The sequence below is a fragment of the Aulonocara sp. 'chitande type north' Nkhata Bay genome, linkage group LG3 (genome assembly GCF_057382095.1).
Source record: "Aulonocara sp. 'chitande type north' Nkhata Bay isolate Kocher_YH1m ecotype deep benthic linkage group LG3, A_spYH_male_GT1.1, whole genome shotgun sequence".
NCBI lineage: Eukaryota > Metazoa > Chordata > Actinopteri > Cichliformes > Cichlidae > Aulonocara > Aulonocara sp. 'chitande type north' Nkhata Bay.
The window spans coordinates 51,096,897-51,109,320 of NC_141346.1; the positions used below are offsets into that span (position 1 = coordinate 51,096,897).

Genomic DNA, 12,424 nt, shown 5'->3' on the forward strand with positions numbered 1-12,424 from the left:
AAATGCATGAGGAATCATCCACTTAAAACATCTTTGCGAGTCATTTTTTTGTGATCGTCTAACCAAGCCTGCTGACGTGAGGAGTCACAATCGCGAGGAATTTTGCGCATTTTACATTTAAACTCCACCAAAGATGTTTTAAATGGATGAGGAATCATCCACTTAAAACATCTTTGCGAGTCATTTTTTTGTGATCGTCTAACCAAGCCTGCTGACGTGAGGAGTCACGATCGCGAGGAATTTTGCGCATTTTACATTTAAACGCAACCAAAGATGTTTTAAATGGATGAGGAATCATCCATTTAAACATATTTGCGAGTCATTTTTTTGTGATCGTCTAACCAAGCCTGCTGACGTGAGGAGTCACGATCGCGAGGAATTTTGCGCATTTTACATTTAAACGCAACCAAAGATGTTTTAAATGGATGATTCCTCATCCATTTAAAACATCTTTGCGAGTCATTTTTTTGTGATCGTCTAACCATGCATGCTGACGTGAGGAGTCACGATCGCGAGGAATTTTGCGCATTTTACATTTAAACGCAACCAAAGATGTTTTAAATGGATGAGGAATCATCCATGTAAAACATCTTTGCGAGTCATTTTTTTGTGATCGTCTAACCAAGCCTGCTGACGTGAGGAGTCACGATCGCGAGGAATTTTGCGCATTTTACATTTAAACGCAACCAAAGATGTTTTAAATTGATGAGGAATCATCCATTTAAACATATTTGCGAGTCATTTTTTTGTGATCGTCTAACCAAGCCTGCTGACGTGAGGAGTCACGATCGCGAGGAATTTTGCTCATTTTACATTTAAACGCAACCAAAGATGTTTTAAATGGATGAGGAATCATCCATTTAAACATATTTGCGAGTCATTTTTTTGTGATCGTCTAACCAAGCCTGCTGACGTGAGGAGTCACGATCGCGAGGAATTTTGCGCATTTTACATTTAAACGCAACCAAAGATGTTTTAAATGGATGATTCCTCATCCATTTAAAACATCTTTGCGAGTCATTTTTTTGTGATCGTCTAACCATGCATGCTGACGTGAGGAGTCACGATCGCGAGGAATTTTGCGCATTTTACATTTAAACGCAACCAAAGATGTTTTAAATGGATGAGGAATCATCCACTTAAAACATCTTTGCGAGTCGTTGTTTTGTGATCGTCTAACCATGCATGCTGACGTGAGGAGTCACGATCGCGAGGAATTTTGCTCATTTTACATTTAAACCCAACCAAAGATGTTTTAAATGGATGAGGAATCATCCATTTAAACATATTTGCGAGTCATTTTTTTGTGATCGTCTAACCAAGCCTGCTGACGTGAGGAGTCACGATCGCGAGGAATTTTGCACATTTTACATTTAAACGCAACCAAAGATGTTTTAAATGGATGAGGAATCATCCATTTAAACATCTTTGCGAGTCATTTTTTTGTGATCGTCTAACCATGCATGCTGACGTGAGGAGTCACGATCGCGAGGAATTTTGTGCATTTTACATTTAAACCCAACCAAAGATGTTTTAAATGGATGATTCCTCATCCATTTAAAACATCTTTGCGAGTCATTTTTTTGTGATCGTCTAACCAAGCCTGCTGACGTGAGGAGTCACGATCGCGAGGAATTTTGCGCATTTTACATTTAAACCCAACCAAAGATGTTTTAAATGGATGAGGAATCATCCACTTAAAACATCTTTGCGAGTCATTTTTTTGTGATCGTCTAACCAAGCCTGCTGACGTGAGGAGTCACGATCGCGAGGAATTTTGCGCATTTTACATTTAAACTCCACCAAAGATGTTTTAAATGGATGATTCCTCATCCATGTAAAACATCTTTGCGAGTCATTTTTTTGTGATTGTCTAACCAAGCATGCTGACGTGAGGAGTCCTGCGTAAAATGAGGAATTTTGCGCATTTTACATTTAAACTCCACCAAAGATGTTTTAAATGGATGATTCCTCATCCATGTAAAACATCTTTGCGAGTCATTTTTTTGTGATCGTCTAACCAAGCATGCTTGAGGAGTCACGATCGTGAAGAATTTTGCGCATTTTACATTTAAACGCAACCAAAGATGTTTTAAATGGATGAGGAATCATCCACTTAAAACATCTTTGCGAGTCATTTTTTTGTGATCGTCTAACCAAGCCTGCTGACGTGAGGAGTCACGATCGTGAGGAATTTTGCGCATTTTACATTTAAACGCAACCAAAGATGCTTTAAATGGATGAGGAATCATCCACTTAAAACATCTTTGCGAGTCATTTTTTTGTGATCGTCTAACCAAGCCTGCTGATGTGAGGAGTCACGATCGCGAGGAATTTTGCGCATTTTACATTTAAACGCAACCAAAGATGTTTTAAATGGATGAGGAATCATCCATTTAAACATCTTTGCGAGTCATTTTTTTGTGATCGTCTAACCAAGCCTGCTGACGTGAGGAGTCACGATCGCGAGGAATTTTGCGCATTTTACATTTAAACTCCACCAAAGATGTTTTAAATGGATGAGGAATCATCCACTTAAAACATCTTTGCGAGTCATTTTTTTGTGATCGTCTAACCAAGCCTGCTGACGTGAGGAGTCACGATCGCGAGGAATTTTGCGCATTTTACATTTAAACGCAACCAAAGATGTTTTAAATGGATGAGGAATCATCCATTTAAACATATTTGCGAGTCATTTTTTTGTGATCGTCTAACCAAGCCTGCTGACGTGAGGAGTCACGATCGCGAGGAATTTTGCGCATTTTACATTTAAACGCAACCAAAGATGTTTTAAATGGATGAGGAATCATCCATGTAAAACATCTTTGCGAGTCATTTTTTTGTGATCGTCTAACCAAGCCTGCTGACGTGAGGAGTCACGATCGCGAGGAATTTTGCGTATTTTACATTTAAACGCAACCAAAGATGTTTTAAATTGATGAGGAATCATCCATTTAAACATATTTGCGAGTCATTTTTTTGTGATCGTCTAACCAAGCCTGCTGACGTGAGGAGTCACGATCGCGAGGAATTTTGCTCATTTTACATTTAAACGCAACCAAAGATGTTTTAAATGGATGAGGAATCATCCATTTAAACATATTTGCGAGTCATTTTTTTGTGATCGTCTAACCAAGCCTGCTGACGTGAGGAGTCACGATCGCGAGGAATTTTGCGCATTTTACATTTAAACGCAACCAAAGATGTTTTAAATGGATGATTCCTCATCCATTTAAAACATCTTTGCGAGTCATTTTTTTGTGATCGTCTAACCATGCATGCTGACGTGAGGAGTCACGATCGCGAGGAATTTTGCGCATTTTACATTTAAACGCAACCAAAGATGTTTTAAATGGATGAGGAATCATCCACTTAAAACATCTTTGCGAGTCGTTGTTTTGTGATCGTCTAACCATGCATGCTGACGTGAGGAGTCACGATCGCGAGGAATTTTGCTCATTTTACATTTAAACCCAACCAAAGATGTTTTAAATGGATGAGGAATCATCCATTTAAACATATTTGCGAGTCATTTTTTTGTGATCGTCTAACCAAGCCTGCTGACGTGAGGAGTCACGATCGCGAGGAATTTTGCACATTTTACATTTAAACGCAACCAAAGATGTTTTAAATGGATGAGGAATCATCCATTTAAACATCTTTGCGAGTCATTTTTTTGTGATCGTCTAACCATGCATGCTGACGTGAGGAGTCACGATCGCGAGGAATTTTGTGCATTTTACATTTAAACCCAACCAAAGATGTTTTAAATGGATGATTCCTCATCCATTTAAAACATCTTTGCGAGTCATTTTTTTGTGATCGTCTAACCAAGCCTGCTGACGTGAGGAGTCACGATCGCGAGGAATTTTGCGCATTTTACATTTAAACCCAACCAAAGATGTTTTAAATGGATGAGGAATCATCCACTTAAAACATCTTTGCGAGTCATTTTTTTGTGATCGTCTAACCAAGCCTGCTGACGTGAGGAGTCACGATCGCGAGGAATTTTGCGCATTTTACATTTAAACTCCACCAAAGATGTTTTAAATGGATGAGGAATCATCCACTTAAAACATCTTTGCGAGTCATTTTTTTGTGATCGTCTAACCAAGCCTGCTGACGTGAGGAGTCACGATCGCGAGGAATTTTGCGCATTTTACATTTAAACGCAACCAAAGATGTTTTAAATGGATGAGGAATCATCCATTTAAACATATTTGCGAGTCATTTTTTTGTGATCGTCTAACCAAGCCTGCTGACGTGAGGAGTCACGATCGCGAGGAATTTTGCGCATTTTACATTTAAACGCAACCAAAGATGTTTTAAATGGATGAGGAATCATCCATGTAAAACATCTTTGCGAGTCATTTTTTTGTGATCGTCTAACCAAGCCTGCTGACGTGAGGAGTCACGATCGCGAGGAATTTTGCGCATTTTACATTTAAACGCAACCAAAGATGTTTTAAATTGATGAGGAATCATCCATTTAAACATATTTGCGAGTCATTTTTTTGTGATCGTCTAACCAAGCCTGCTGACGTGAGGAGTCACGATCGCGAGGAATTTTGCTCAATTTACATTTAAACGCAACCAAAGATGTTTTAAATGGATGAGGAATCATCCATTTAAACATATTTGCGAGTCATTTTTTTGTGATCGTCTAACCAAGCCTGCTGACGTGAGGAGTCACGATCGCGAGGAATTTTGCGCATTTTACATTTAAACGCAACCAAAGATGTTTTAAATGGATGATTCCTCATCCATTTAAAACATCTTTGCGAGTCATTTTTTTGTGATCGTCTAACCATGCATGCTGACGTGAGGAGTCACGATCGCGAGGAATTTTGCGCATTTTACATTTAAACGCAACCAAAGATGTTTTAAATGGATGAGGAATCATCCACTTAAAACATCTTTGCGAGTCGTTGTTTTGTGATCGTCTAACCATGCATGCTGACGTGAGGAGTCACGATCGCGAGGAATTTTGCTCATTTTACATTTAAACCCAACCAAAGATGTTTTAAATGGATGAGGAATCATCCATTTAAAACATATTTGCAAGTCGTTTTAATGTTGTCGGGTAACCAAGCATGCTGATGTGAGGAGTCACGATCACGATGAATTTTGCCCATTTTACATTTAAACTCCACCAAAGATGTGTTAAATGGATGAGGAATCATCCATTTAAAACCCCCAACCAGTCCCGGCAGTTGACTGTCCCTCCTGAGCCTGGTTCTGCCGGAGGTTTCTGCCCGTTTAAAGGCAGTTTTTCCTCCCCAATGTCGCCAAGTGCTTGCTCAGAGGGGATTGTTGGGGTTTTCTCTCCTCTGCCTTTTTTCTTCATTTATTTGTTTGTTTAACTTTTTTCACCTTATCTAAATAATAAACCAATTAAATTTATCCTTTGAGTATTTTTCATCTCATCTTTACAGAATCTTTCCAAAACATTTTCAAACATTCAGATCTGTCTTTTATTTTCTTCTTGAAACCTCATAAATGGTGAACTAAAGACCCAGAATATGGTTTGAAACATAGTTTCAGCTGAAACTGGCATAACATGCTGTGTGTGTGTGTGTGTGTGTGTGTGTGTGTGTGTGTGTGTGTGTGTGTGTGTGTGTGTGTGTGTGTGTGTGTGTGTGTCAGGGTATCACTAGTTTGGTCATCATGTTTAGACTCATTCACTCCAACGTTATTTAGGCCAAATCTTTAAAACTGTATGATTGCATACACATTTTCAATTCACTTCAATCGCACAAATAATTATTTGCAGTATCTTATTTATTATGAAAATGTCATGCCTGATCATTTGTGCCTACACCACCAAAAATGGGGGCAAAAGGGAGGAGATCATATTTAATCGGCTATAAGAAAAGGTCAGAAATATAAGTGCCGACATGAGCAGTGTCCACAGAAACCTCTGAATCTCAGCTCAAAGCTCAAATAAACCATTTCTACAACCAGCAAACAAAGCAAAGACACCAAACAGTTAAAAGAGCAGTGACATCACCGCGAATCTGTGGTCAGGTAATATCCATGTTTTGATTGATGATTTTCTGGAGTTAAATGTGAACCGAAGCATATTTTGGGTGTGATATGCTATTAAATACTTTTAAATAATTTAGGTGTGGAAATAAAAAAATCAAAATTTCCTCTGTTTGAGTCACAGAAACTTTGACATAGTAACATTTGCAGTAAGTCCTAAATGTTCACCTTTAAAGTGTTTGTGCTAATAACACCATGTGCAGTAAGACAGGCATGGAGAACAGCACTGACTGGGAGAGGCTTTGAACAGCTGACACACTCAGTTCAGTTCAACATATCAGACTTTAAGAATGCACAAGCATCTAAAATCTATTCATTTAGTCTATCATCTGTGATATTATCATGTAAAATGATGATGTATCGTTCACCTCCATTGTTTAAACAAGTAGCCCTTAAGTATTTAATATTCATATGTTAAAACACTGAAATGTGTCTGTTGTCTCACTGGCTGATAGTGCCCCACAGGCCTCAGTGTGAGCTTGATGCCATTATAATGTTACAGTTGTTTAATGTGTAGGTGCTCATGATATAGACCACAGGGTCTGTGTAGATACAGGTGGGACACAACACAGAAACTTGTCACTAACATATGTTCCTCTCTCGTGATCAGTAACATCAGTTTTCACTGCAGTGATACAAACCATGAATTACACCCGTATAAAACCCTCCCAAATCAAAACAGCTCACTGATGCAGATCCTCTGCAGTGCCTCTCTTGGTTCTTTTAAAAATTCTTGCATGTGTGAGTTGCTGAAGCACACCCCGCCATTCCCCCTTTTTGAAAACAAAGGAACGGTGGGACTGAGGCAATTTTACCTCAGGATGGCCAGTCACCACATACCAGTGATTCAGCAAAACTCACCTGAGGAATCCAGCCTGACAACGCCAAATTGTTGAGGAAAATTTAACAATAACCTGCACCCAGTGAGCTTGATTTGAAGCGGGTTTAATAAACACATTACAATGTGGAGAGAGCTTCCCAGTGAAACACCAGGACCATCTCTGAATTGTGGCCACCGCCCTTACATCTTATATACAGACACAGAGACAAAGAACATTCCACAAACTCTTACATGTTATTTTGAATCAGCAGTGATACATCCTACACTTCCTCTATTCAACTGTAACTACACAAAGCAGCCATGAATGTCCAGCACACACGTGTGTGCGTGTGTAGAGAGAGAGAGCTCACAAAATTAGGTGGTGTTCTTCATTGTAATAGTAAAGGTAACATGGGTCCCCACCGTTTCTCAAAGACTTGTTTCTGTAGTCTGAGTATGTAATTTGTTCCATCAGACAGACATGGATCCATAGATTATATCTGGTTTTAACCATCTGATAGTTATGCATTTTAGGGCTGCAGTGAGTCATATATTTAGCAAGTAACTTTTGGCTTTGCAGTCAATATGTTCTGCAATCCTTCCCAACACTGCTACTGTAGGACTTAGTGGAATATTTACCTTGGAAAATGTCTTTGAGAGCATCAAATATCTGCCTCCAGAATACACAGAGTTTAGGGCAGAGCCACAATATATGAGTGTGGTTGGCAGAGTGTGTCCCACAGTTCCTCCAGCATGAACTCAGATGTGTTGGACCCATCTTAGCAGTTATTTCTGGAGTTCTGTTGAATCTGGTACATTAATGCCCCCTTTATTTTGGGCAACTGCAGGATTTTGAGTCTAATTCTAGGCCGCTGTTTAGCCTACATGAAGTTAGAAATTCTTCAATACAGCTTGGACTCTCCACCATTTGACCCTTAGAACTGAAGAAGCTTCTCGGATGAGAGGTGAAACGTCTTCAAGTAACTCAAAGAAGTCCAGACGCTTTTCTTTGCAAGCTCCTTAGACTACGATGACCTGGATGACTGAGAACCTTCACAGACTTCTCCACACTTTAAATGCGCTCTAATGATGGGAACGTGTGGTAACATTTAGTCTTAACTGAAATAACATATTGCATCTATAAATGGGATTAAAATGTTTACCAAAGACTAACGTTTTTCATTCAGAACAAACAGCATATTTCAGGTTAGGGCTGCACAACTAGTTTGTCCAATATTAAAATGACAGTTGTTACAATTATTCACAGATTGTTGTGGCAAAATGTGTTTTGATTGCACTGTCATGTCAGAATACTGCTTCCACCTTTACTTTGTGCTACACTCATGTTAATTAATCTTCATAAATTAATGTTTGCAAACACAAAGTATAAAGTTTTCCACTCTGCTATTTGTACCTGCACAACAGATGTGAATAAAACTCAAACCTATACGAGGCTCCTTCTCCGTTTCCCTGCAACATTTTGTATAGATCTAACTTTTTGCCACATAAATAACCTTCTGATGTGTTTACAGTAAATGTATTTGATAGTAGCTTATTTTGTAACTTTTAGTGGGCCTATGCAATGTTCCCTCTAAGCTGCGCACTGCTGGCACAGTCTCTGCGCACAGAAATTCTGCGTTGCGCACCAAAAAAAATCTAACCTGAATTGAAATTAAAATCAATACTTTAACAATTCTGTTTTGCAGTGTTAGTCAGTAAGTGACTGGCTGCTCCCATATGGGAACGATGCCACCTTATCCCATAGTCCAGCCAATAATGCGTATATGCGCAGCCAATCAACGTTGTTGACAGGCTATGACAGCGTCCTTATGTGCCAACGCCGGTGTGTTAGCTGTCAAAGCGGCGTGGCTGATGTGGAGTGAAGCCATGTTAATGACAACGTGTACAACCATTGGAGATGTGAGCAGGACAGACGGAACAATTGACGGAAAAATTGGGGACTTTACACCAGTTTTTAAATCGTGTTGATAGGCCACGTAAAACCAGAGTTGTGATAAAAAAAATGCAATGTTTGGTTTTCTTCCTGAATACTGGTTGTTTATATTTACTGCGGGAAGAAACGGTTAAATTGGCGTTTTATAAGAAAAAAGGCTCGAAAGCGCTCTCCACCTGTGAGCAAAAACAAACCCCACCCCCTCTGCCTTTCCTATTCGTCTAAAAAAGTACCATGTCGACCAATCAAAAAATGATATGGCAACGTGGCGTCTAGTTGTTAAGAAACGGGGGAAGTTTTAGGAGTGACGGTGGTGTTTTGAGATGTGAGAGATTTGCGACGTTTAGCGCAAATCTTGTGTAGTTAGTGTGTAGTGTAGTCAGTAGTTTTGTTGTGTGCGTCAGAACAATGAGGCGACTGCTGAATGTTACAGGTGTTACAGGAGCAGTGCTTTAAGTGGGCCGGTACGCGCCGGTACTCAGTACCGCCACTTCTAAATATAGCTCTTGAGAGTACCGCCACCTCTCCATGCGCCCAGAACGTGCTTTTAGCGTACCGGTACTCTCATTTGCACATCGTTTGGCTGCACTGCCGCTTTTCAGAGCGCCCTTCACAAGCACGCTTCCTAATTCGTCCCACCGAGAGCAGAGACTACATTACCCATACACCAATGTGTTTTACAAGTGAAAAGCACATGCGTCGCTTTTGCCGTTGTCATGTCAACAACTCAACGTGGTCCGGAGAGGGTGTGTAAAACGCGCAAACAGCTGCTCGTTAAAATACAAAAACAATGAACACTTAATATGCTCTCCTGGCTTCAGACTCTGAGTAGTAAAAGAACAAGGTCAGAATCAGAGGACTCGCTGGCTGACACCCCACCGAGCCAGAATGATATCGCTGCAGGTCAGACGCAAGCTAATGAAAGCTGCACTAGTCCCGCAGCCGCGGACGACGGCACTTTTGGCGACGACGAGGACGAGAATGACACCATTTCTACCGATGACAACAGCCGCGTTAGCGAGCATGAGTGGCCAGAATGTTGGTCCCAAGCACAAGTCCGGTATTTCTCCACAAATTACAAGTGGCTGATCAGCAGAAATCAAAAGTTGGGTTGTAGTGTGTGTAGTCAAGTTTGTGCTCGCGTGGACATGCAGCAAGGGCAGAGAGTGTCGCAGGAGTGGAGTGGGTGCTTAATCTCGTCTTTTGGAAGGGACAAGGCTGCACAACAAAACTCACTACGAAAGAAAATAAAAGAGCACAGAGACTCAATTTATCACAAGAAAGCAGTTGAAATAAAAGAGAAGGCAACACAAAATACAATGCAAAAACACATTGAAGATATGAGAAAGGCTGACTACGCTTCAACTTGCAATGTGTTTAGAACAGCTTATAAGATTGGCAAGCATGGGCGTCCCTTTACAGACATGCCAATAGATGTCCAGTTGCAAGTCTTAAATGGTGTCAAGATGGGCAGAGTTTTGCACTCTAATAACTCATGTGCAAATATACTGGATCACATTGCAGCTGAAATGAAAAAGAAGGTAGTCAATGACATAGTGATGAATGAAAGAAAATTGTGTGTGCTCATTGATGAATCCACTACAATAAGTGGAAAGTCTGTGCTTGTCGTGTGCCTGCGGTCAGCTATTTCCAGTGAAAATCCAGACACAATATTTTTTGAACTGATTGAGCTGCAGGGGACCACAGCAAAGGACATCACTGAAGCACTGTTAGGATGTCTTCATAATAATGGCTTTGACCCTCACTACCTACAGCAACATTTGTTGGCATTTGCTTGTGATGGAGCCTCAGTGATGCTTGGGAGGAAAGCAGGAGTTGCTGCGCAGCTTTGTTCCAAATTCCCTTACCTGTTTGTCTGGCATTGTTCCAATCACAGACTGGAACTGGCAGTTTGTGATGTTTTGAAGGAGGTAGGAGGAATCAACCACTTTAAAATATTCTTAGATCAGCTTTACTCCCTCTACCATGCATCACCAAAAAACCAAAGGGAGTTAACCGAGAGTGCTCACAATGTTGGACAACGTCTCCTTGTGATAGGCCGTGTTTTATCAGTGCGTTGGGTTGCTTCAAGTGAGAGAACAGTGAAAGCAGTATGGGAGAACTACCAAGCTCTGCAGGTACACTTTACAAGTGCTGCTGCTGATACCAGCAGGGACTCAAGAGAGAGAGCAAAATACAAAGGACTCAATGATGTTCTCACTACTGTTTCTTTTGTGGTCAATCTTGGCATCATGTATGACGCTTTCACAGAACTCAGTGACCTCTCAAGAATGCTCCAGAGATGGGACATGACTTTGGATCAAGCCGACAGGCAGCTGGACCGACAAATCCGGGTGTTTGAGTCAATGGTATCCACACCTGGTCCCACACAAACTGCCATTGAAGCTGAAAAGGAGAAAATCTTCAGAAATGTATGCCTGCATGAAAATCAGAGGGTTATAAAAATCAACCATGGCCAATTTTTCCGTAGCCTGGCTGAAAATGTTAAGTGCAGGATGACTCCAACAACTTCCTCGCATGTCAGTAAAACCTCATCTGAAAAGACAGATAGTCACCTCCTCTCAGACATCAAGGTCCTCCAGTCTGACTCCTGGCCTGCATCTCTAGATATTCAATATGGGGATGCAGCGGTCAGACGTTTATGTCAGAGATTCAGAGTTGGGGAGAGGGAAAGTGTCCTAGGATTTAGGGAGTATAAAAACCTTAAAGCTTCCAAGACACCAGCAGCCCTGAAGCCGCTTCTTACAGCTGTCCACACCATTGCAGTATCAACAAGTGAATGCGAGCGAGCTTTCAGCTCAATGAATGATACTTTGACAGATAAAAGAAACTCTCTCAACATCAAAAGGCTTTCAAATATGATTTTCCTGAAATGCAACGGACCACCCTTGGATCAGTTTAACACACAAACATATGTGCAGACATGGCTGGCACTAGGGAGGAGAAGTGCAGCATCCACAAACTGCGAAGCCCAAAGTGAAAGGAAAGTGGAGCCCAAAACGTGCTGGAGCCTTTTCTAGGTAAAATGATTTGTACAGTATTTCTCATTTTTCATTTGGTGTACTGTGATTGTATTTTGCTGAATCTGCTTTTGTATATTTTTCAGGGGTAAAGAAATGAACCATCTTCAAGACTCAAGATTATGTTCTACTGTTCTATGGTTATTATGTTTGGGTTGCTTCAAGTGAGAGAACAGTGAAAGTAGTATGGGAGAACTACCAAGCTCTGCAGGTACACTTTACAAGTGCTGCTGCTGATAGCAGCAGTGACTCAAGAGAGAGCAAAATACAAATTAGTTTATAATTTATTTTATGTACATTTTGTTAAAAAAAAAATTCAATACCTTTTTGCACATTTTATTTATGTTCAGTAGCTCTTTCTAGCTCAAGCAAATCCACAAACTAATAAAATGATTTATTATTTTGTATAAGGTTGTCTGTTGACTGTTGTATATAAAACCCATTCAATATAGTTGTTGTTACCTCAGGGGAGGCGGAAAAAAAATAGAGTACCGGCACCTCTTCTGGGCCACTTAAAGCACTGTACAGGAGTGATACATCTGCTGCTGTCAGGCCTGCAGGTAT

General features: G+C 40.5%; 1 protein-coding gene across 1 annotated transcript; it reads left to right on the forward strand.

The window, feature by feature from the left end:
• Nucleotides 1-9,622: 9,622 nt before the first annotated feature.
• LOC147336075 (E3 SUMO-protein ligase KIAA1586-like) lies at nt 9,623-11,952 on the forward strand. The gene is made up of 2 exons (XM_086286138.1): nt 9,623-11,470; nt 11,947-11,952. Exons 1-2 carry the CDS (start codon nt 9,623-9,625, stop codon nt 11,950-11,952), a joined length of 1,854 nt encoding a protein of 617 aa, XP_086142264.1.
• Nucleotides 11,953-12,424: the final 472 nt, after the last annotated feature.